Below are 25,994 nucleotides of genomic sequence, written 5' to 3'. Positions count from 1 at the left end.
TTTTTAAAAAAAGGAGAATCAGAGAAAAAAGTATAAATTCAAATAAATCTCTAATTAGAATTTTAGAGAGCTATAAATAGTGCCAGTTATCAGGCAATGTGGAAACAGAGCTTTGTGAGCAAAAGAGCATTCCTTTCTTTAACTTTGTTTGCAAGAATTTAATTAGACTTATTTGATTTTGTGTGCGTGTGTGTGTGTGTGTGTGTGTGGTTTTTTTAAACTGAAGGTCCCTTACTGGTCCTGCTTCCATGAGTGGCTGCCACCAGGGGGAAAGGGGAGGGGAACCAAGTGGGCAAAGAGGGGTCATCTCCACAACATTCCATTTATGCACAGAACAAAACCGACAAGCACAGAGTCACTATACTGAAGTTAGAAGTTACCAGCATAGGAAAAGGAACAGGTGGGGAATTGGAGTGTCATAAGAACATACAGCCCCCCCCACCAAACTGGGGTGCCTGGGGAGGGTGGGGGGACTTGGTCTGCTTCAACCCAAGAGGAATCAGATCAAAAGTGGTTTGGGAAGGCTAGAACCGTCAGGGATGGAGGGAGGAGGAAGGTCTGGGGGCCAGGGGGCCGTTTGTCAACTGGGGTGAAGGGATTGCCCTCCCCCTGCTGGGATCCCCCCAGCCCCTTGGGTCTGGCAGGAAGGGGGCAGCCTGCAACCCCCATGAGCAGGTCTGGGGCTGCCAGGTGCTCCAGGCAGGGGGCTGGAGGGGGCTCATAAAGGCTTGCCCTCCAGGGAAATAATGGCACTGCCCCCCAGCTTCTCTGCCAGGGTGCAGCGGTCCTTGACTCCTCGTAGCAGTTTGCTTGTAATTCACGCTTGATCTCCATCAGCTTCTTCATGATGGCGTCCTTGGAGCTGGCATGGATCATTCTGCTCTTAAGGGGTGCAGACTCAGGTGCCCAGAAAATAAACACCAGGTCTTCCTTCTTGGGTCTCCTTGGTCTCATAGGTTGTGTCATAGAGGGCACAGCGGCAGGCCTTGTCTGGTAGCCTCTTGACGAAGGTGGCACAGGGGTGGTCTACAGTCTGGCCCACATCCCCTATCAGGATCTCCTTGCCCTGCTCCAGGTAGGATATTCTTCTTGTCCTGGCTTAGACAGAGGAGTACTGCCTCCTTGCACTTCTCATCTCCTCTGGTGTTGAGGACTTATGCACTTAGCCTCACGTCACTGAACACCTTGAAAATGTAATCAGAGACTGCCATTTCAGAGGCCATGTTTCTGAAAGCGAAACGGAGATAACAAAGGAGAGCCAGAACAGAGGAGGGCCACTGCCACTGCTGCTGGAATCTGACTGAGAGAGACTTATTTTCAGTTAACCACATTATAAAATATTAAGTTTTGTGGTTATGAAAATATTGCTTATTGCTACTGCTATGGCATTTTTATAGATCCAATAAAACCTATTACTGATGCTTACTTCCCTTGATTAAAGAGACCAGTGTTTCTTTTTACATGAATCACATAGAAAATAACACAGGCATGGGATTTTGACAAACAGGAAAAAAAGGTTATACAATGAAAAAGTCTTCATCCCATCTTACAACACTTTCCCACATATAGCAGTAATCCATGGCCCAGAAATCAGTCTTGTGTAGAAGTGCCCCACGTATATTGTATTTATACACTAATCACTCTTCTATACACCTTATTTCACTTAACATACTTCAGAAACATTTATGTATCAGTATGTATAAATCCATTTTATTCTTTGTAAATACTATTTAATATTCTACTCACGGCTGTAATTTATTAGTAACCCCTTACTGATAGACATTTAAATTATTTCCAGTTTCTCTCTATAACAAACAAGACTTCAGGGAACATACTTGTACAAATATCTTTATGTACATGAACAAGATTATCCATAAAATAAATTCTTAGAATTGTTGAGTCAAAGAGTATGTGTACATTTAAAAAAACTGACATTGCCAAATTGCCTTCCAAAGAATTTGTACCAATTTATACTCCAGGGTAACATTTCTGATCAATACAGATTCTTTATAGCATATTCCAATGCTGTCATTAGCCAAGAAGCTAACACAAATGAGGGAAGCAGAATGGGGTAAGAAGACAGTAGACTGAAGAGCATGAATATTCAGTCACTGAAAGAAGTGGCTTCTCCTCAATTGCAGCCAACTATGCCTTCTAGGAATCAGTGCCCAATACTGTTAGTGTCTTGATCTCTCAAAAGTCTAAAATCTAGACTTCTGCATGAAACCTCCAGATTTTTTAAATGTTGACAACTCATTTTAGATTTTTAGAATTGGCACGACAAACAAAACTGTGAGTGGAAATCATCTACTGGGCCTCCAAATTGTGACCTACACTTTAAAGCTTTCATTTCTGCCCCCATATCCAACCAACAAAGACTGTCATGGCTGTAGGCTGCGTTTAGCATACGGTTTTAAAGCTGGGATTTCCTTAGATTACATTTTATTTCTGGACAAACTAGAAGATTTTATGAACTACATCGTCACTATTCCCTCAAACTATGGGAACAATTTAATCTACTCTTGCCCCGATGTTTTTATTAATCAGTTTTCTACATTATGGTCCTTTGCCCTATATTTTTATTCCTTTAGAGTGCTGCGTTCCTGTTTTCTCCATTATATGGAATCACTACATGTTTTAAGGGCAGAGTCATTTTCCTATGAGAGTAATCTTTTACCCAAAGGGGATAAAAATCTCTAGTCATTTTTCTGTACTACTTTGCATTCAACATATCCATCTACCTACAGAAGAAATTGTGGGAATAGAGTATATTAAAAAGACTTGTTGCCTCTCACTTAAATAGTATTTTTAATCTATAAAAAATATCTTATATTAACTACATGCTTATAGTTAAATAAAGACAACATAAAAAATAAACCCTGAAGTTGCTAAATCTGTATCAAAAAATATTCAAATTCAGGGGTAAAATACCATGAAATTTTTAATATTTTATTATCTCTTCTATATAAATACTTGCAAAAGGACCAATCTGACAAAGCCCAATGCACTGCACGATTATAAACAGAAATGTTTGTAAACATTAAAATTATAAGCAATATATGAGGTCAGTTACCTATCTGAAAATTCAGAAGGCAACAATCTCTTATACAAATGAATTTTGAAAATCAAATTTTAAAAACTATTAGCTTCATTTATTGTAAATATGCATGAGTCTTAATTTTAAAGCTAATTGTCATTTTTAAAGAATTCCTAGTTTTAATATTAATTTGTTCAGAAATTCTTTTTATATATAATATATAAATATAAATATATATTCTATATAAGTAAATATATATGATATATAATATATAAATATAGATATAGATATACCTGCAATAACAAAAGAAGACCAAAAGACATGTATTAAAGAAGCTTTATAATGTAACAAAGCTTTCAATATATATTGAAAATATGAAAGCTACTCATAGGAAAAAATCTGCATGAATCATTTTACCAACATTGATGCCACTGTGTGTAATTTTACCAACACTGATGCCACTGTGTGTACTTTTAGTTTCCAAAGGCAAAGTCCTAGACATTACAAGTTTCTCTGTTAGCACTTCTAAATAAGTGAGTGTTCCTACTTCCCCTTAAAAGGTATACTGTAACAACTCAAGTGTGTAAGAAAACTGATTAGGTCACCCTAAAATTTAAAAACCCAAAGCTCTATATTAGGCACATGTCATTTATATCAACATTTTAATCATGAAAAATAAACAAGAATAAAAAATTACATATTTAAATTGTAATGTGCACATTGGATTACTTCTTCAAATGTGTTATCAGAACTCACAGATAAAAGTAATAAAAAGATTGAGTTAAAATATTACATTTAATTTTACCTAAAATATAAATTAAAATAGGGCATAAGAAAAACTTTGAGACCACAATACATATATGGAAAACTGACCACTGAAAGATGCAAATAATTCATACAATATAAGCTTTAATATATAAATTAAATGTCATTTCATCAGCTGTTAGTCACATCAGTCTAAACTTTACCTTATATATTAAAATATTAAAAAGCTAAAAAACATCATTGCAATATAGATTCAATATGGGAAAATACATATTTGTGGCTTTATACACAATCTAAATTAATCCATTCTATACAATAGTTTTCCAAAATATAAACAGCACTTTACATGCAACAGAACATACCAGGCTGGGTGTCCTAATATAATTTAATATAGAGGAAAATAAAGAGAAAACACCTTTTTAACAAGACAGTTACACAGTGGAGGTGGAATGTAGAATAAGATTTTGCCTTAACACAATCTTGGGTAAGAGTAAAGAAATATGAAAAAGGACAATTTCTACTACTTTCAATTAGCATTTTTTAAATTGAAGAATACTGTGATTTTATATTTTCTAATTGTATCACAAACAGAAAACATGGAAGGTAGGGGAGAAAGCGTGATCCCCTTTATGAATTTTAAACATCAGCCCTGCCGCCTATGGGCTGCATTTAGGCTCCTTTTCTGTTGACAGTTTCCTAAATTATTTCTGCCACTCTGAGTTGCGCATCAGTAATCAGATGAATTTCCCAGACTTCTTTATGCCATTGTGTAACCATAGCTGCCACAATGTAATGCCACAAGAAGTCTGTCCTTGAGTATTTCTTTACTTGGGTATTCAGGTAACTTGAGCATGTTGATGCTTTAAAAGAAAAATATACCACCATTAAATGGGAAATCTATGAAATTTCTGATTGTTTTGTCTAGCAGTGAAAACAGTACTCAAAATTAACATAAAACCACCCTCTCAAATTTGCATTCAAATTGGAAAACCCTGAAGTAGTATTTAAAAAGAAAAAAAAAAAACTGCTGCATTGCAGTTTCCTTTAGCATGCAAATGTAGTGGAATAAAATAAGTTCCTTTCAGCCTAAAATAAATAAGCAATAAGGGAATTTAGTTTGAAGTGATGGTGTAACTCAGTGATACTTATGACAGTATAACTTCAGTGAGACTTGAACTACATTCAATTAAATTATAGGTAGTTTCCTCAAATATTTTCCCTACCAAAAAAGGGACAGGCAAGGGATTATGTTGGTACTTATTTATCAGTGATTCCAAAATGCTGAAAACAGGTTACTGTTGAGGTTTTCCTCTCAATGCAGCAGTCGTCAGACCTTTAATCATTCAAAATTAATCAAGACACTTCACAATGCATTTAAATAAACAATTTAACATACCATGTGCTTGAAGTTGGTAGGAGATTTGGGGTATATGGCACAGCAGCAATTGTAAAGTTCTGCAATCCACTTCCACCCATGATATTAGCAAATCCACCATGTGGGACCCTGGAACTAAGAGTTCATATCTTAGTAAGTTGTAATCATGAAACAAATATCTCTGTGATAGATAAAATATATTCAACTCTAGGGCACTGACAAGGTTACATTTTTGGTTCTGCAAAACTCCAGCTCATTATTAAAAGATACTTTGTGGCCAGTTAGCAAGCTTCCATGGAGACTCTCCTCCACATTTCTATAAGCCATACTATGCTTTCAATTGGCCATTGCACATACCTCTATTATTGCACATAGCATACTGCATGTACAATTGTTTTCTTCTATGTGTCTCTCCCTACTCAATTGGGACTAATTTGAGGACCTAAATGTGTCATATCTGTATTTGTACCCCTGGGGTTAGCAAAATGACTGGCATCTAACGTTCATTCATTTGATATCTGCCAAATACATGAATGTTTGCTTGATTAATTCAAGCAATATAGAGGCTCGTAGACATAATCCAAACAATTTCCTACATGTGAAAAATATCTAGGGTCTGATGGGGTTCAGGGCAGGCCATCCCCAAATATGCCACTTAGGCATACTAATTATTTCAAATTAAAGTTACTTAAAAACAACCAGTGCAAAAAGGACACTTTAACCTTCCTCTGTCTCCCTGAAAGCAGGAAATAAATCTCCCATGTGAAAGGTACTCTCCCTGTACCAGAAGGTAAAGAAACATCCTGTGACCAGAGATAGGGAATTCAGGGCTGAGAAGGCTATAGAAACAAACCTCATTACTTCTTCACCAATTTACTATCCTAAGCATAAACTTCGTCTTTTCAATTCTTCAAAAATGTATTGTCTCTTTATCTAAAAGGTGTAAATCCTGCTTACTTTGGTCACTTCTCTGAGACTCATATTTCTATGAGCTCCAAAACATATGGATTAAATTTGTTTTCTACCTGTTAATCTGTCCATGTAAATTTAATTCTTAGACCAAGAAGAATAACTTTAAAAGGTAAAGGAAAATTCTTCCTCCCCAACAGGTCACCGGGTTTTTGTTTTGTTTTGTTTTTCACTGTGGGAAAACTAGAATATTCTTTATATTTCTGTCCCAAAGATTCACAATATCAGATGTATTTCTTTTTTAATGTCACCTAACATAAACATGACAAGATCACATTCAAATTCGAAAACCCCAACAAAATGCATAAACAGTACTAGAAAATTTAATCTTGGGTACATGGCTACAGAGAATATAATTGCAACTTCCTAAATTCTATTGTTCACATTTGAAAGACATTATTTCAAATGAGCTTTTGTATGTATCATGATTAAACAAACTGATCCTGTAAAACATTTTGTTTTTAAACTGAGATGCTATGGTGTTTTTTAAATAAGAATGATGACCAAAAAAAAAAAAAAAAAAATTTAATGTATAGGTACTAAAGGTATACTCAGTCAGAAGTCTGACTAGTATTAGAAATGTCTTCTAACATAGTATTCTTAGTACAAAGCATAATTCAGTTCATTTAAAAAAAAAAAAAACTGAAAACCTTAAATAGCCAAAACGATCTTGAAAAAGAAGAATAAAGTTGGAGGTTTCACAGTTCCTGATTTCAAAACTTAAACTACAAAGCTATGGTTATGAGAACAATGCAGCACTGGCATAAAGACAGATATACAGAAATGGAATAGAATATCCCAAATAAATTCTTGCATATATGGCCAAATGATTTTCAACTACAGTCCTAACATTCAATGGAGACAGTGTGTGCAGGGGGAGAGGGAAAGGGAGAGGAAAAGAGAATCTCAAGCGGACTCCCCGCTGAGCATGGAGTCCAACATGGGCTCTCAATCTCACAACCCTGAGATCATGACCTGAGCCAAAATCAACGTCAGATGCTTAACCGACTGAGCCACCCAGGCACCCCTAGGATGACCATTTTAAAGAAAAAATACAAAAATTAAAAAAACAAAAAACAAACGAAAAAAAACCAGAACATAGTAAGTATTGGAAAGGATATGTAGAAACTGAAACGCTTATGCATTGCTGGTGGGAATGTAAAATTTACAGAAGCTGTGGAAAACTGTATGGCTGTTTCTCAAAAAACAAACACAGAATTAGAGTATATAGCCCAAAGAATTGAAAACAGAGACTAAAAACGATTATTTGTACATCCATGTTCATAGCAGCATTATCCACAAAAGCCAAAAGGTAGAAGCAACTCAAGTGATCATACATGGATGAAGGAATAAGCAAAATGTGGTATATATATACAGTGGATTATTATTTATCCTTAAAAAAGGAAGGAAATTCTGACATATGCTACAATGTGGATGAACCTTGAGGACACTAGGCTGAGTGAAATAAGCCAGTCACAAAATGACAAATGATGTATGGTTCCATTTATATGAAGTACCTAGAGTAGTCAAATTCATAGAGACAGAAAATAGAATGCTGGTTGCCTAGGGCTGGAGGGAGGGAGTATGAAGAGTTAGTGTTTAATTGGTAGAGTTTCAGCTGCAGAAGATAAAAAGGTTTGGGAGCTGGATAGCAGTGATGGTTGCACAACAATGTGGATGTGCTTAATGTCACAGAACTGTACTTAAAAATGGTTAAAATGTTAAATGTTACGTACTTTCTGCCACATACACTATAAAAACTGTGGAAAAATGCACCAAAATTTTCTGTTTAAAATCATAAATGATGGGAGCTTGGGTGGCTCAGTCGTTAAGCATCTGCCTTCAGCTCAGGTCATGATCCCGGGGTCCTGGGATCGAGCCCTGCATTGGGCTCCCTGCTCCACGGGAACCCTGCTTCTCCCTCTCCCACTTCCCCTGCTTGTGTTCCCTCTCTCACAGTGTCTCTCCTCTGTCAAATAAATAAATAAATATTTTAAAAATATAAAATCATAAATGATATGTATACATTCACAGGGGAAAAAAATAATAATCCAATATAAATAAATCTCTAAAAAAGAGCAGTTTTCTTTTATAGCTGGGAAGTTGTTTGGTTGCTATTAAATGCTTTACTGATGAAATGCCTGAGCTTACCTTAGAAATCCAAGTGAATATTAAAAGTCTTGTTAATAAACACTAATTGCATGAGCAATTCCTACTTAGGGCAAAAGAATAGCTAAAGAAGATCTGGACATGTGTGTAAACTGAAATAAAATTCAACATTAGTCTATGCCTATTAAAAAGGCAACCAAAAATGAAAAGGGATAAAAAGCCAAGCTGTTCTGAATTTCCTGTAGAGGTAGAATTTAAAAGTAAGTACACCACTTTATCAGGATAAGATGAGAAAATGAGACTTGATACCAATTCTTACACAAATTAAATACAGTATTTCAACATCTGAATGATCAATCTAATGTTTTTCATGTCACCAAATTTTGGAAAATAAGCTTAAAAACCTAAAGATTTCCCAATTTTAAGATCTAAATTAAAATTATACTGTAAACTGATATTCACAAACAATCTCTGAAACTTTATTCCTCTTCTTCTAAACTATAAACAAATATGACTCGGCTCTGTACTTGAATAATCAGTGAATCTTAAGATCATGGCTCATCAAGCTTAAGTATGTATGAGAAAAATAAATGAAATGGTCTTTGGTTGAATATTATGACACTTGGATTATACAATGTAAAATTACAGTCAATAAAATGACATACTTCTATTTTATACACAAAGAAATCATCAAGTCTGATCTTCATTATTTTTTTTTTTTTTTTTTTTTAAAGATTTTATTTATTTATTTGAGAGAGAGAGAACGAGAGACAGAGAGCATGAGAGGGAGGAGGGTCAGAGGGAGAAGCAGACTCCCCACCGAGCAGGGAGCCTGATGTGGGACTCGATCCCGGGACTCCAGGACCATGACCTGAGCCGAAGGCAGTCGCTTAACCAACTGAGCCACCCAGGCGCCTGATCTTCATTATTCTTAAGGGGTAACGAAACAATAGCATAGTAAGTCATTTAATTAAGACGGTCTTATAGACCAACAAAATAATGTTACACCATAAAATACTTAAAAATTACTTTTGGCATTGATTCTTGGTTCTAATAACTGGAACACATTTGACTTTTCAGTAAGGTTGCACTAAACTAAACTATGGACACAGAGTAAGGCAGATTTTAATATCTAAATATAAACAGATAATCAGAATTTTCCAGAAAGTGCTATTGAAAAAAAAAAATACAAACTAAGTTCAGAATGGCAAATACTATACCTACACTTAAGCCTAATTAATCGAAAGTTAAGGTTTAAAAAAACTTAAAATTTACTCAGTCTGAATTCAAAACAAGGGCTCTGTAGACTTAAGTGTTGAAAGGTGGCTTCTTTGGCATGATGCGAAAGCTTAGCTCTGTGTTGTTCCCCTCAGCTTCCTTGGCTTCTATTTTTTACTCACATCCCTCACCTCAGTTTAATTAAGGATTCACAAGCTACACTTCATGTCCAGTTAAATAATAAACAGTGCAATTCTTTTCAGTACTGCTAACAATGACTATATGATTGACCTGGGAGAGGCACTCTGTATTACTAATACAAGAGCTTTTTATTCTACAAGAGCAGCAACTTAACAGACATTTTTAGTACCAGAGAACTTGAGTAATTGTAATTGTTATCTGCACTTTAAAGACTCATACCAACCAAATCATGGTGGTGGGGATATAATAATCCATTAAATGGTGTTTAGATATAAATCATTTAGAAAATAGTAAGAGCCCTACCTCAATACATAAACCAAAATAAAATCCAGATGGCTTAAAAATTGGAAAGTAAAAACAGGAACTATAAAAAGTTAACAGAAAAAAAATGTAGATAACATATAATCTTGGGAGTGGGGAAGGATTTATAAAAACCACAAAGAAAAGTACTGATACTCAACTTACAAAATTAATACTTTGATTTTATAGATTTTATAAAGTAAATTTATAACTGAAAATACGTGGAAATCTGCATATTTAACTTAATGAAGTTAAAAGGCAAATGATAAACTGGGAAAATTATTTGCAGAGTTAATGTCCCACATAAATAACATTTAGAACTGAATTTTTTAAAATGACAGTAGGGGCACCTGGGTGGCTCAGTCATTTAAGCATCTGGCTCTTGATTTCAGCTCACGTCATGATCTCTGGGTCATGAGATCAAGCCCTGTGTCTGACTCCATGCTCAGCGGGGAGTCAGCTTGGGATTCTCTCCTTCTCCCTCTTCCTCTCCACCTGCCCCTCCTCCGGCTCTCTCTCTCAAATAAATAAATCTTTAAAAATAAATAAATAAATGACAATAGAATGCATAAAAATTAAGACAGGCAATAAAAATAAATATATAAGAATTATATAAATAAAAAATTATATAAAAATAGAAATGAGGGCGCCTGGGTGGCTCAGTCAGTTAAGCATCTGCCTTCGGCTCAGGTCATGATCCCAGGGTCCTGGGATCAAGTCCACATCGGGCTCCCTGCTCGGCGGGAAGCCTGCTTCTCCCTCTGCCCCTCCTCCCTGCTTGTGCTCTCGCTGTCTCTTATGCTCTCTCTGTCTCTTATGCTCTCTCTCTCTCAAATAAGTAAAATCTTAAAAAAAAAAAAAAAAAGAAAGAAAAGAAAAAGAAATGATTACATCCTGTACTGATGGAGTAAAAGGAATAGGCTCTCTCATTCCCTGTTGATATAAATACTGGTATCTTTCTGAAGGGTAAATGAACAATATGTATCAGGTTATAAAAATTTATATACTTTCGTATCCAAAAATTTCCCTTCTAAGAATTTTTGCTATATAAATAATCAAACTAGCCCACGAGTGTATAAGTGCAAGAATTCCTTATTTGTTTAGCATTATTTATAAGCAGGAAAATTTAGCAATGAAGGACAATATCAATGAAGGAAGGTCCATAAACTGAAGAATAGGTAGCCATGAAAAAATCAGATCTATAAACGGAACAATTTTTAATAATATATGGCTAAATTCAAAAGTTATAAAAGAGGAACAATGTTTTTAAAAAGTAGAAATTTAGGGCACTTGGCTGGCTCAGTTGGAGAGGCATGAGACTCTTGTTCAGGTCATGAGTTTGAGCCCCAGGTTGGATGCAGAGATTACTTAAATAAACTTAAAAAAAGAAAGTAAAAAAATTTATGTATGTGGGAAAAATTCTGGAATCTCAGACACTTGAGATTAGAAGTGATTTTTTTATTGAAATTGTCTAATCCTCCTACATAGAATATATAATTTTTAATTCTTTTCATTAAATTACCCAAATCTCTGGGTATTTCTTGGCATTAAGAAGCCAAAAAAACCGTAACACAACACTAAAACAAGGCTTTCTTTCATATCTTTAGCCTATAATCTGTGAATATTCATGTTCTCTCTTCTTTTTTAAGATTTTATTTTTAAGTAATCTCTACACCCAACATGGGGCTCAAACTTACAACCTCAAGATCAAGAGCCTCATGCTTTCCCAACTGAGCTAGTCAGGTACCCTGAATGAATATTCATGTTTTATTTATTGTTTAAATTTAGATTATAGTGTGACACCAACTATTTTTCTAATTATGTAGTTAAAGGACTTAGAAAATAAAGCAAAATGTTAAATTATTATCTCTGAATAGTGGAATTACTTAATGAATTTTCATTTTCTTCTATCTACATTCTTCATTTTCCAAATTTTCTATAATGGTTATGGACTACTTTTAAGATAAGAAAATACTGGACTTTAAATTACATATATATTTTATAGAGAAATACACTCACAATTATGTTTTTAAAATAGAAAAAATAGAGAAGTAAATACACAAATTGTTTATAATAGTTATTGCTGGCAGGGAGTGGTGTTCCTTGTTTTAATTTTATGTGTGTTCCAACTTTCCTAGAAGAACCATGTACATTTATAATGGAACAAATGAACTATATTTCCATAAAGAGGAGGGCACAGATAAAATTCTAAGATGCTAAGAATGAAAATCAGATTTTTTTTAAACATCTTTCAGAAATGTAACTTAAAGGAGGTTAAAATCATCTAGTTTTCTAGTATCTGTGATATTTAATCAGTCCAAAAGTAGACTTTTCAAAGATATGTGGTATCACAAATTATTTTTTAGGCCATGAATCTTGAAATTTTAAAATCTGGTAAGAGGGGCGCTTTGGTGGCTCAGTTGTTAAGCTTCCGACTCTTGGTTTCTGCTCAGGTTATGATCACAGTCAGGGTTGTGGGATCAAGCCCCACATCAGGCTCTGCACTCAGCACAGAGTATGCTTGGGATCCTTTTCCTCTCCTTCTGCCCCCCCCCCCAATAAATAAATAAAATCTTTTAAAAAACTGGTAAGAACTGGAGAAAAACAGCTGAGTACGGATATTATATGTGTCATGCGTATGTGTGTGTGTGTGTTGTCCAGCAACACACAAATATTAAAAATTTGGCACTACCACTGACTTACCTACAGAATGAAAAGATTACCAAATTATAAAATACAATATATATGCTGATTGTCCTGATTGGAACAGTTTATTTTCTTATACATTAATATACATTAAACAAACATTTGAGCACTACCACAGATTTTATCGTTAATGGCTAAATAAATCTTTAATACCTAAAAAATGGGAAGGGAGGTGGAAACTGACAATTCCAAGTAATAATGCATTTTGGTTGTTTAAGCCATCAAAACTGCAACACACTAAATTCTTTCCACATTAGCATAAAAACACTTCTTACCTGCCAGTAACAAATTGCAAGAGAAGAACTCTCTCCTCTGGAGTAATGTCTTCCACAACTTCCCAGAACCACTAACAACAACAAAAAAACTGAACTGATATTTCAGAGTAATTGTAGACTTCTTAATACCCAAGAAATATGTAATATTCATAAACATATTTTATTCTATGAAACTCATTTATCAAAAATGCTTTCATACAAAGCTTTCATATGCAATATTCCCAGGAGAAGAATTTAGGGAAAAATTTCACTTTGTTAATTAATGTAGGTTTTCATCCAATAGTGCTGAAAAGCTTATAAAATTAAATGGCAAACTTAACTTCATTCTAAGCTCTGGAGAGATTTTACCTGAATAACTGGATCTTCTCTTTCATAGCCACTTGTGTATTCTGTATTTCTTATCCAATCGCTCACATCAATTTCTGGCATGCCAGAAAGCAGTAGCTCCTTTGGGGAAGAAGAAAAGTATTTCATTAATCTTCATTAGGAAAAAAAAGCTATTACAATAAAATAGTAAATTTGCCTTAATTAGAAACTAATCCCATGTAAAACTGATTTATTTTTGTGACAGTTTCTGCATGTCATCAATAACAAGAACTCTTCATATTGATAATCTCAAATATTGCTGAGATGTGGAAATGTCTCCACACGATACAATTTCATTAAAACATGAGACAAATACATAAACACATATGCAACAAGTTTACATTTGCAAAATTTTATGAATGTTATTATATTTGGTTTATGTTTAATTGTATGAATTTGTTAAATTCTAAAGAGACCACATATGCTCAACATATGAAAATGATAACAAAGACCTGAATAAGTCCTGGGTTAAGCAAAGGAAGAGATCATCAAGAAACTCTAGTCACTAGGAAAAAGAAGTAATATAATAAAAAGAGGTAACATAATAAAAATAGTTGTTGTTTTAAAAAAAAAACAGAACAGATTCAGGCCTTTCAAGAACTCTATTTTGGAATGATTTGCATCCTCTAAAGCCAAAATTCCCCAGTGTGAGAAAAAAATGCAATTTCCTAATGACTTTTGGTAGTCTTTTTTTTTTTAATGTGAAGATCATCAAACACAGTATTAATCAAATAAATAAAAATGAAATTAAGAATGTCAAAAATACTTAACCATTCTGTTTTCCACGAGAAAAGAGAACATGGAAAGAGCTTGTCCAGATGGCTCAAATGAGCCCATATCTCACGACTGGATGTGTTTACACAGACAGATAAGGCAACGACTATACTACACTTAACCAAATACTGACAAGCCAGATCAGAAGAGTTTGGTGTCACAGACACAGATACAATGTGGTTCAAGATCATGTCTCCTACAACAACTACTCATGCATACACCTGACTAGTACAGAAGTGTGCTCTGAAGAAAGTTAATGAAGGCTAGTAAGAGGCTCTGACAGCTCTTGTAGTTTCTAAGATCTATTCAGAGTCTACAAGGTTCTCCCTTTTACAACATATCTGAAGCTGGATTTTCTTCATTTAGTTCAAGCAGACAACATATTACAACTGATTATATGTAGAAGGAGATATGAGAACCTACTTGTCTTCTATTAAGTAGATATTAAATAAACCTACAAAAATGTAAAATACCACTCTTCTCACTATTTTTAGCTTTATCCTGGAAAATGCAATTTTCAATCTTTAAATGCTATCATATTAATATGTAATGGATTGTTATTTCTACATTAAGTAAATATTTTACATTTTTGTTTTAATTTCAAATGCAATATATATCAATATAACCCACATGAACAAAAACGTTTGTTGTAAGGGTGTCCTAAAGCCAAAAAGTTTGAGAACTGCTGGCCTAGGGTATATTTTAATCCTCCTTTCCATAGTATTATAAAATACTTTTACTAGATGGACATTCTGATTGTCTCCATTTTAACAATCCAAATATATTCTCCACCATTCTTTGCACTATTCTGAGCCCCAGGAGACCAATTCTTGCAGACTGGCTTTCTTGCCTATCAGCTTTAGGTTGGGCTCCATCACTGGGAAACAGGCAGGATTCTGGAGGTGAGGATATTTCCTGCTCCCACTTTGCTTCAGCACATCTCTGTAGTAGCCATGTATCCTCAACTATAGCTATTATCAGATTCCCCCTCATTGGTACTTCAGGCTCTCACTGGGTCCTCGCAATACGATAGCCCCCCACTCTTACCCACAATTTTGCTTTCTGTGGTCTCAGTTACCGCAGTCAACTGTGGTCCAGAAGCAGATGATCCTCCTTCTGACATACCGTCAGAAAGTTAATAGTAGCCTAACGCTAGGTCATGATAGCTATGTCATTCCCCTCACATCATCTCATCACACAGACATTTTATCTGACATCATTAGAACGAGGGTGAGTACCACACAGTAAGATATTTTGAGAAACCATATTCATATAACTTTTATTATAGTACATTGTTATAATTGTTGTTATAAATATTATCAGTTTTTATTATCATTGTTGTTAATCTCTTACTATGCCTAATTTGTAAATTAAACTATACCCTAGGTATGCATATTTAGGAAAAAACATAGTATATACAAGATTCAGTACTATCCATGGTTTCAGGCATCTACTGGGGGTGTTGGAACAGATTCCCTCTTGATAAGGGGGCACTACTGTAATTCCTCCACCTGTCTCTTCAATTCTACGGATGATAAAGCTTTCCACAGTTGCTAGTCTCTGGATGCCTCCCTATACTCTTGTTATTCTTAACACTGCCACACCTCTGTAATAGCCCCTTTGTTAAAGTTTCGATCTGAGCCATCTGGGGAAATTCTGTTCCCTGGCAAGACACTGATACAGATCTGCCTAAAGGGAGTAGGGATGAATTTTACACATTTCTTACAAGCCATGAGAGTCTGTTCAATCCTCTTCCCTTCTAGACTGAAGATAAGCTTTTAATAATATTAAGTATGCTTTCATTATTAATAATTATGAATAAAAATGAGACTATATTCTCTCAAGAAATTCGAAGCATTTCATGAATATCATATTATTATGATTTTTGTGAAGAGGATGAAAGATCTTTATTATCCCACTTAACACCTGGGCAAAAAAAAAAAAAAATTATTAAACTGACTAAAAACAAGTAGATGAAATGGAATTCCACAATCAAAAGAACATACAGCAAGAAGATTTCAAGTCCCAATCAATAATTGTTTTTTAAAAATATGACAAAATAAATGAATTAGTCTGCTGGCAATGGCTATAACACATAAATCCCATGCGAATGGCCAGCAATGGAGTCATGCAAATGTTCATAGCCATTAGCTTACCCAGTATTCATACGGCTCAATGTGTTAATACCAGATGCACATCTAGCTTAGATGCCTGTGCCAACTTTTTAAAAAAGTTTCCTATCCTAATGTAGCACAGCCCTTTCCTATGAAAGACATAAAGTCATACAAAAGGTTCTAAAATCAAGTCCCATTTATAACTTATGCCTCTGAGAGACAGTTTGGCAATACTGATGAAGACAGACCACACTCTAGGTCACAGAACATGGGTTCCCAGTCTGGCTCTAACACATACTCTATGAACAGGAGGAAGTTCTGTACCTTCTTTGGATTAGTTTTCCTCATCTATAAAATGAGAAAATTATACTTATATCAGAGGTCTGTTGTAAAAATTTTAAAAGTTAATAAATATAAAAGTGCTTGGCAAATACTGCGTTTTTAATAATAATTTTCATCACTGCATAAATCAGGATTATGCTGACAAATAATCCCTCCATCTCAATCAGCTCAACATAGTAAAGCCAGAGTCTAAGAAAGATGAGGAATCCTGACCTAACTTCTAATAAAACCACAACTGAAAACTTAACTGTAGCAAACCTAAATATGAAAGATAAAAGAATAAAGAAAGCTTTTAAAAGAAAACATGGGGAAACACCTTCATGACCTTGGAATAAGAAACACGTTCTAAAACACAAAAAAGGACACAAAAAAGATCCATTCATTAAAAAAAAGAAAAAACAGGGTGCCTGGGTGGCTCAGTTGGTTAAGCGACTGCCTTCGGCTCAGGTCATGATCCTGGAGTCCCTGGATCGAGTCCCGCATCGGGCTCCCTGCTTGGCGGGGAGTCTGCTTCTCCCTCTGCCTGTCACTCCCCCTGCTTGTGCTCTCTCTCTCTCTGACAAATAAATAAATAAAATCTTTAAAAAAAAATAAATAAATAAAAATAAATAAATAAAAAAAAGAAAAAACAAGTAATAAACTGAACTGTGTTAAAACTAAAAACTTTTATTCACTAAAAGATAACAGAGCAGAAAATATTCACAATATATAAATAACAAACACTCCTATAAAGAATCCTATAAATCAGTAACAAAAAACCAGAAAACACAATAGAAAAATGGACAAATTACTTGAGCAAACACTTTAAAAAAAGAGTACAAGTGGCCAATGAACACATAAACACACTAGGGAAATGAAACACCATTACTGATCCACAAAAATGGTAAAAATGAAAAAGAAAATATTAAGTGCTAGTGAAGATATGGAATACCCAGAACTCTCATACCTATTGGTGGGAATATAAACTGACACACCACTTAAACTATTTGCAAATATCTACTATAATAGAATAAATGTACACTCTATGTCCCAGCAATTCCACTTCAAGAATGCATACATATATCCTCCTAAAGACATGTACTAGAATGTTTGTAATAGCACTATTTCAAATAACCTGAAGCTGAAAAGTACCCACCAAATGTTCATCAACAAAAGAACAGACCTCTCTCTCTCTACATATATATATATATACATACACACATACACTGACAAAATGAAATACTATAATACAATAAAAATGAACAAATTACAACTTCATCAATAATATGAACGATTCTCACAAAAAGTTGAGCTAAGGAAGGCAGATCTATTCTAGGTGACTATTCCACTTACATTAAGTTCAAAAATGGGAAACCTAATCTATGGTATATTTAGAACTCAGAAGGGGAAGCCCGGGTGGCTTAGTCCATTAAGCATTGGACTCTTGTTTTTGGATCAGGTCAAGATCTCACGGTCATTAGATGGAGCCCCACGTTGGGCTCCATGCTCAGCAGGGAGTCTGCTGGAGATTCTCTCTCTCCCTCTGCCCCTCCCCATTCTCAGATTCTCTCTAAAAAATAAATAAATAAAATCTTAAAGAAAAAATAGACTGATGAATCACTGAACTCTACCTCTGAAACTAATAATACACTATGTGTTAATTAACTGAATTTTAAATAAATGTAAAAACAAGAAAAATAATAAAATAATGTTAATGGGAAAAAAAAAAGTCTGAAGAGCGGTTCCCCATGAAGAGGGATAGTGACTGGAAAACGACAGGAGTGGACATCTGGGGTGCTAGGATTTCTCTGTTTGATCTGGGTGCTGGTTTTATGGGTGTAGTCAGTCTGTAAAAATTCATCAAACTATACATTTATGATGTATATACTTTTCTCTACATACATTGTAAATCGATATCATAAAACCTAGCAGTATCAGTCAGGAGGCAAAGTTTTTGTCAGTTATTACATTGTTGCTATCTGTTATTTTACACAAAGGTCCAGAAAATAATGTAAAATTCTCTGTTTTGAACGTCACAAGGCCAATTTAATATTAGTACAGGAAAAAGTCAGCTTTCAATCATGTTTAATAATAGTTCATAAGTACTCCTCCATTTTTAAATGCTAAAAATAACTTATTGCTATGCAAAAACTAGACAAGTCTATACTAAACAAAACCATTAATCTTAAACCTAAAAATACAAGCAAAAAAAAAACCCCTCAAAACTGACATTTAATGAAACTAAGTCACAATGGACTTCAAAATTAACTTGCAAATTTTATTCACTACTATACTAAGATATACTATGAATGATAAGCCAAAAATACTGGTATATTATGTAAAATTAAGAGGTATAAACCAGTGTACTTATTCATATAGTAAAGTGAAAAGCATAGGGTAAAACTAATTTTATAGGAAAGAATAAAAACCAAAGGATACTTTTCCATTGATCTAAAATTTATTATTCTAAATTATAATTTTTTAAATAAAAAATTAGCTATACTCTATTTAAAACAGTGGGGGTGCCTGGGTCTGGGTGGCTCAGTCAGTTAAGCATCTGCCTTTGGCTCAGGTCACAATCCCAGGGTCCTGGGATTGAGCCCCACGTTGGGCTCCCTGCTCAGTGGGGAGTCTGCTTCTCCCTCTCTCTCTGCCTCTGCTCATGTGCTCTCTCTCTCTCAAATAAATAAATAAAATCTTTTAAAAAAAATACTGTGTTTAATTAAGGAGTTAGACAACTCAAGAGTTTGAAAATAATTTATTACCAATCATAAGAGAGAAAAAGGATATGAGAGAAAATGTAAACATAAAGCATATAAAATTAGAAATCCTGTTAGGTCATAGTAAAAGGCAGGCAAATTAAAAGTGCAAAACACTTATTAGAAACTAGAGGCTGACAAAGAGAGGACTCCACATAGATTTAAAATGGAAAATGACAATTATATATATGGTAAATAAGAAGCTAGAGAAAATTAAACAAATACAATAAGAAAAACCCCCTAATTCTTCTTTTCAGAATGACAAGAAGTTAGTTATCATTATCTTGTACCTCATATGGTCAAATAAAAAATTCACAAGTACAGTTGATCCTTGCTTGAACAATGCAGGGGTTAGGGACTCTGACCCCATGCAGTCAAAATCCACGTGTAACATTTGAATTCCCCCAAAACTTAACTATTAATAGGCTACTGTTGGCCAGAGGCCTTACTGGTAACATAAACAATAAACACATTTTGTATGTTATATGTATTACACATATCCTATTCTTAGAATAAAGTAAACTAGAGAAAAGAAAATATTATTAACAAAATCAAAAAGTGTCTGGGGTGGTTCAGTTGGTTGAGTATCTGACTTGGTTTGGGCTCAGGTCATGATCTCAGGATTGTGAGACTGAACCCCGCTTTCGGCTCCACGCTTGGTGTAGAGTCTGCTTGAGATTCTTTCCCCTCTTCCTTCTCCCTCCCCCTCTGTTCCTCCCCAACTTGCATGCACGTGCCCGCTCTCTCTCACTCTCAATAAATAAATCTTTAAAAAAAAAAGAAAAAAAATCAAAAGGAAGAGAGAAAATTTACAGTGTTATACTGTAAAACATCCATGTTTAAGTTTGAACCCACACAGTTCAAACACGTGTTGTTCAAGGGTTAACTGTAATATGATTATTGCTTTTGAGAAGACTGGCCTTCAACATCTCCCATGTAAAATACTATGAAAATGTATTCCATTTTTGTTTTCATTTCACACTAAGGAATTGTTACTCTGGTTATTAAGCTTAAGAGAAGCACAATCACAAATCTTGTAAGAAATCTCTAAACATGAACATTAAACCATAATGTCTTATTATACATTATTTTATCATAGTACTCCAAAATTATTTCTGAATTATAGCAACTGGAGTTTTGTGTTGTTTTGTAACCACAAATGAACTGATGTTTTTCCTTACCAATTCATATTCATCAAAAAGCTGTATGAGGGAAGGTGGAATGAACATATGAAAGCCCTGTAAAAAAGCATTGATCTGAGGCTGAATGGCTCTTGTCATTCGAAGTTCAGTAACAAGCTGAACATACTCCGCCTATTAAAAAAAAAAAAAAAGTGATGATTTTTTTTCAATTTCACATACTTAAGATATTGTTGATATAATCATTTCTCATTTAAGAGGTAAAGGTTTGGAATTAATTTGGCACCATCATTCAAGTATCTCAGTAAACCCATAATCCACCAATCACTAACTACTTAGGCCAAAATCCTAGGAATCAATCACCATGATTTTTCTCACACGCTGTATCAGTGAGTGCTATCAGAACTACCTCCAAAAAACATTCTTAATCCGACCCTGTCTCACCATCTCCACTACTACTACCCTGGTCCAAGCCATCATCATCACCTTCACCTGGATTACTGTAACATATGGTGTCCCAGTTTCCATTTTTGTCTCTGTACTGCTTCTTCCATACCACCAAGTGATCTTTTAAATATATAAATATATATTTTACATACAATTTCATATATAATTCAGATCACATCACTCCTGCCCAAAACCCTACAGTGAGGGGTGCCTGGGTGGCTCAGTCACTTAAGCACCTCTCTCCCTCCCTAAAACAAAACAAAACAACTCTACATTGACTTAAGTAAAAGACAAATTATAAGGCCCTAAATGATCCAGCCTTTCTTTGCTCTCTCATCTCATTTCTTTCTTCTCTCCCCCTTGTTCATTCTCTCTATTCCCCAAACATAAGCTTGTTCAGGCCTCAGTGTCTATACTTCCTCATGTCTCTGACTGAACTATCTCATTAGAATGTAACCTCTCTGCAGGCAAGGGCTCTGTTTTGTTTTCCAGTATATATTCCCAGCTCCTAAAAAACTGGCTGCCACTTTGTAAATGTTCAACAAATATCGGATGAATGCATACATTCAACAAGTGCATTTAATACAGACCTAGAACTTGATAAAATGGGTCACTTAAGCATAGTTATTTGATTCTGAATTAAGGTAAACTATTTTTACACATTTCATTTTAAAATACATCATCACAGAAAATAGTAAAATAGTGTCACTTAAAATTTAACTGGTAATAAAGAATATATTTTGGCTCAGACAAGAATCAATTATTATATTTATCAATCAACTCTATCAATTGTTATCATTTATATATTTTAAATTACATCTAAGTGAAATTTTGTGACTTAAAAGCAATATGCTGTATATAGTTCTTACCTCCCAGGTATGAATGTTCTAAAGAGAGTAGAGAAAGCCAATTTTAGGTTCCTTCCTTTATTTTTTGAGGAGGCACTAATCTGAAACTCTGCCACCTCCCACTTTCTAACTCTACACCGGGGGGAAAAAACCCACAAGTACTGAGCTAGAACGTTATATATAACCACTGGCTATGAATTCTCCATCCATGTCAAAGCTATAGAAGTGTCATGGTGGCTTCCCCATAGTTCTCCCCAAGCCCCACATAGCCCCTTGTGCAATCTAGCGCAGGGAAAGCTGTCATCTCTGCTATTCAGTCTACTCCCACGCCCAAATCACACTCCCTACCACCCACAAGTTTTTCCTCCACTGTACAGGAATTATCAGTTACTACATTTAGGTAGTTACCAGAGAGAGGGAGACAAAAATATGTGCCAAACAAACAGAAACAGAAACTAGATTTTCACATCCAAGAAATAATATACATAGCACACTTCCAAGTGATAACCAGCAGTGATTTCAATATTAGCACATCATTATCTTTTACTTTATGTCTGCTCTACCTAAACTTACTCAACTGCTACAATTTTTCTGCTCCACTCATTCACTACTGTTTAAGATGCTATATGAGACCCTATGTTCCCTTAGTAAGAACAGCTTTTTCCCAAAAGGTTTTGCTCTTAGAATCTTATGGTACTATTCAACAATCATTGTTCAAGACCTTAAATTATGAAGCATAAAAGTAAAAGATTTGCAGGGCACCTGTGTGGCTCAGTTGGTTAAGCATCCAACTCTTGATTTCAGCCCAGGTCATGATCTCAGGGTCGTGAGATCTAGCCCCGTGTCGGGCTCCACACTGGGTGTGGAGCCTGCTTAAGATTCTCTCTCTCCCTCTCCCTTTGCCTCTGCCCCTCTCCGCCCTTCCCCCACCATTCAGATGTGCACACGTGCTCTCAAAAAAAAAAAAAAGGGTAAAATATTTGTGAATTGCTCAAAGTACACTTTACCAATTTTAATTGGCCATTGCATTCCGTATTTACCAGAGTAGTACACATTCTGTTTTCAGTTAATTCCTATTACTTCCCTCACACATTCTCTTTTTAAAAATTAATTTCTACAAGTATACTAATCTTTCCTTACATGTTCCCTTCTATTCTTCTAATATGGAATATTATTCTAATATTCTAAATATTTTCCACATTTATTTCTATAACTTTGACCCATAGTCACTGTATACCAATTTGTGGAAATCAGCTCCTTCAAATACCAATTTCCATATTAAGTTAATTTAAATGTAGATGAATTTTGGTCTAAATTATTTCTCAGAAAAATAATAAAATCCTAGCCATCACAAATCCTGCTGAGATGTTTAGTAAAATAAAGTTTTCCATGTAGCTAAAATATAACTGTGTTTAACAGAAGAAAATATAAATCCAAGTGAGCTAAAATGTTTCCCTGCTTCCTTAAACACTGTACATCCTCAAAGAGAGTAACACAAATTAACATTTTCTTTATGATACAATTATTACTATGAACATCCACTATTATTACACACTAACTTTTTGATTATTCATACTGTGCAGAAATATACTGGCTGCATTCCCGTTATACAGGCATCCAAGTGACTCACCTCCCCACACTTTATGCTCTGCGTAACTACATCAAGTATCTTACATGCTTTAATAAGGAAACAGTGGATATGCAGATGACAATCAGTCCACAAAACACCGGCATAAAGACTTGCACAATCAAACATTAAATATAAACCAAACCGAAACTATCATTTTCTTTTAAGTTATTACAAGAGATTGATATAACTTGGGTCAGGGGATCTTCTTTTATCCCTAACAGATGGCATATCCTAGGAGTCATGTCTGCTCCCACCTGAGTTTTATTGTCTATTCTTTGAAGGCATTAAATAATACCAGATGCCAAAGAATTAAATTGAAGAATTAATCATATTAAAGAATCTTAGTACTTGTACTGGTGAAGTAATTATGTTAATACATAGAAAGCTTTCAACTTAGAAAGCTTCAGCATAGAAACAACAACAGCAACAAAAAAGAGCCTTAGCAACTTTTTTCTGGCTTAACCTCTGACCCTTGTAACTGATATAAAATAGTTAAGTAAAAAAGAAACTGCAAAGCGAAAAACATAAAAACACTGAGATTATGAAGACTGAACTTTCGGACAATATGTTCCAGTTAAATTATATGTCTACATTTACAGAAACATTTTGTTTTAATAATCTCTAGTCTTCTGAATTTGTGGAATAAATATTCATCTCTCCGAAATCTTCCTTAAAATTTTAACTTCTCTTCAGGCTTTGAACCTAAATTATGTCTTCTTATGAGAAATGGTGGTGATATTGAAAATAAATGCATTTTTAAGCTATTTTTCTTCTTGAAAATCTTTTCATTATTTCTTGAAAGATATCTAAATAAACCATATTTACTTAAATAATAGTTAACTTTTACTAGTGAAAACAAGAGTTTCTTTTTTTCCCTCCTCTAAGCAGAGGAATAAACTGGGCCACATTTGTAAAACAATTTGGAATAGTTATTTTTTTAGTAATTAACAGTCTAAATGGCATTATTATTGACATAATTCAATTTACTGTTTGAATATAAAAGCTTCTTTCCTGAGTTTATCCACTTATTACCGCTCTGGTATCTAAGAGTTCTCATTGAAAATTTTTCCACTGAGAACTCCAAAGGATAACCAGGTTTCTCTTGTAGGAATAAGCAGATATACCAAAAAGGCAAGAAATTATCTCATTTTCTCCATCCTCACTGCCTTTGTCTTATAAAATCCTCATGCATGCTCCCCAGACCAATACCACAACCACTTATCAGTTCCCTGACTCCAGTATTGCCCCATTTCAATTCATTCTTCACACTCCAAGCTAAGTTTGTTTGTGTGTGTGTGTTTTTAAGAAACAGAATCCATTGATGGAACTTACCTCTATAACATCTACAGTCATCCCTACAGTCTTCAGAATAATTTTCAAATTCTTAATTGTGGATACAGTCCTTCAGAATTTGGCCCCTGTCTACTCCCCTCATTTTTTACCACTCATTTACTATGCAAGCTAAGATCTACAACTCTGATCTACCTGTGGTTCCCTGAACACATCATGCTCTGTCATCCTTAACTTCCTCTAAGCCCAGAACATTTCCTTTTCCCCCTCCTTACTCCTATCTGACCACTTAATGCCTGTCCTCTATAATTCAGCTTCCATACCACCTCCTCCATTCCTTGATACCCTGTCTTACCCACTCCTATTTCCCTCCCAGCCTGAATGAACTTCATGATTAGTACTATAAAAGTGTTAGCATTTAAAGCTCATGTAGCTTACTCTTCAGTTCTAGGAGATAGAACTGAAGATATAAGAAAATCTGTCACTTCTAACTCAAATTTTATGGTTCCATGATTCCAGCTTTCGGTCAAGAATAAAAAAAGAGGGGACACCTGGGTGGCTCAGTGGGTTAAGCGTCTGCCTTCAGCTCAGGTCATGATCCCAGGTACCTGGGATCGAGTCCCACATCAGGCTCCCTACTCAGTGGGGAAGCTGCTTCTCCCTCTGCCTGCCACTTTCCCTGCTTGTGTTCTCTCTCTCTCTCTCTCTCTGACAAATAAATATATAAAACCTTTAAAGAAAAAAAAAGAATAAAAAAGTGAAAAGTAAAAGCAAAACTTCTAAAGGAAGATGAAAATACTATTTAAATGTAAATGCTCAGCTCCCGGTAATTCAGCCATTTTCAAAAGTGAAACCAGAGTTTAGTTTTATTATTATTTTTTAAGATTTTTTAACAAATTGATAACAATATTAAATTTAAAAGAGCATTATATTTCAAATGTGGAATGTACATATATTCTTCTGCCTACATCATTTGTGTTTATTTAATGTACTCCTTTTTAAACAAAGGTATTTTCATCAATTTGGTTTCCCTCTATAATTACCAAAGCCTTGGATGGGAGACCAAAGCCTTTCCATAAAAATTAGGAATAAATGACTCCCCCATGTGGAGATCAGCTTACACAGATTTTCTCGTACTAACAAACTTGGTAACTCATTTAAGCTTCAACATGCTTACAGATTTTGAAGTTGAACTCCAAACGTGACAATTTTAACTTTATACCTATAGAGATAAGTAAGTAAAAGGCTAACCTTAACGTAACAAAAAAGTTCATGAAAGAAATGTATGTTAAAAAATAACAAAATCTCTAAAAATTGAAAGTTTTACTTGTAAACTGAATACTTTAACAAT

At 34.6% G+C, this 25,994-nt stretch overlaps 1 protein-coding gene and 1 pseudogene across 3 annotated transcripts in view; both read right to left on the bottom strand.

Moving 5' to 3' along the window:
• Window positions 1–238: 238 nt before the first annotated feature.
• LOC118520820 (cofilin-1 pseudogene) lies at window positions 239–1,695 on the bottom strand (annotated as a pseudogene).
• A 2,231-nt stretch (window positions 1,696–3,926) lies between these two features.
• HACE1 (HECT domain and ankyrin repeat containing E3 ubiquitin protein ligase 1) overlaps window positions 3,927–25,994 on the bottom strand; it is a 110,519-nt gene continuing 88,451 nt past the window's right edge. For all 3 annotated transcript variants that reach the window (XM_078054935.1, XM_078054937.1, XM_078054936.1), the window contains 5 exons: window positions 20,471–20,602; window positions 13,304–13,402; window positions 12,956–13,026; window positions 5,199–5,312; window positions 3,927–4,662 (listed from right to left, as the gene is read on the bottom strand). In XM_078054935.1, coding sequence (XP_077911061.1) covers window positions 4,560–4,662; window positions 5,199–5,312; window positions 12,956–13,026; window positions 13,304–13,402; window positions 20,471–20,602 — 519 coding nt within the window. In that variant the 3' untranslated portion in view covers window positions 3,927–4,559. The remainder of the gene's footprint in view (window positions 4,663–5,198; window positions 5,313–12,955; window positions 13,027–13,303; window positions 13,403–20,470; window positions 20,603–25,994) is intronic.

The sequence above is a fragment of the Halichoerus grypus genome, chromosome 9, assembly GCF_964656455.1.
Source record: "Halichoerus grypus chromosome 9, mHalGry1.hap1.1, whole genome shotgun sequence".
In the NCBI taxonomy this organism is placed as follows: domain Eukaryota; kingdom Metazoa; phylum Chordata; class Mammalia; order Carnivora; family Phocidae; genus Halichoerus; species Halichoerus grypus.
This window is presented reverse-complemented; position numbering and strand designations above follow the sequence as displayed.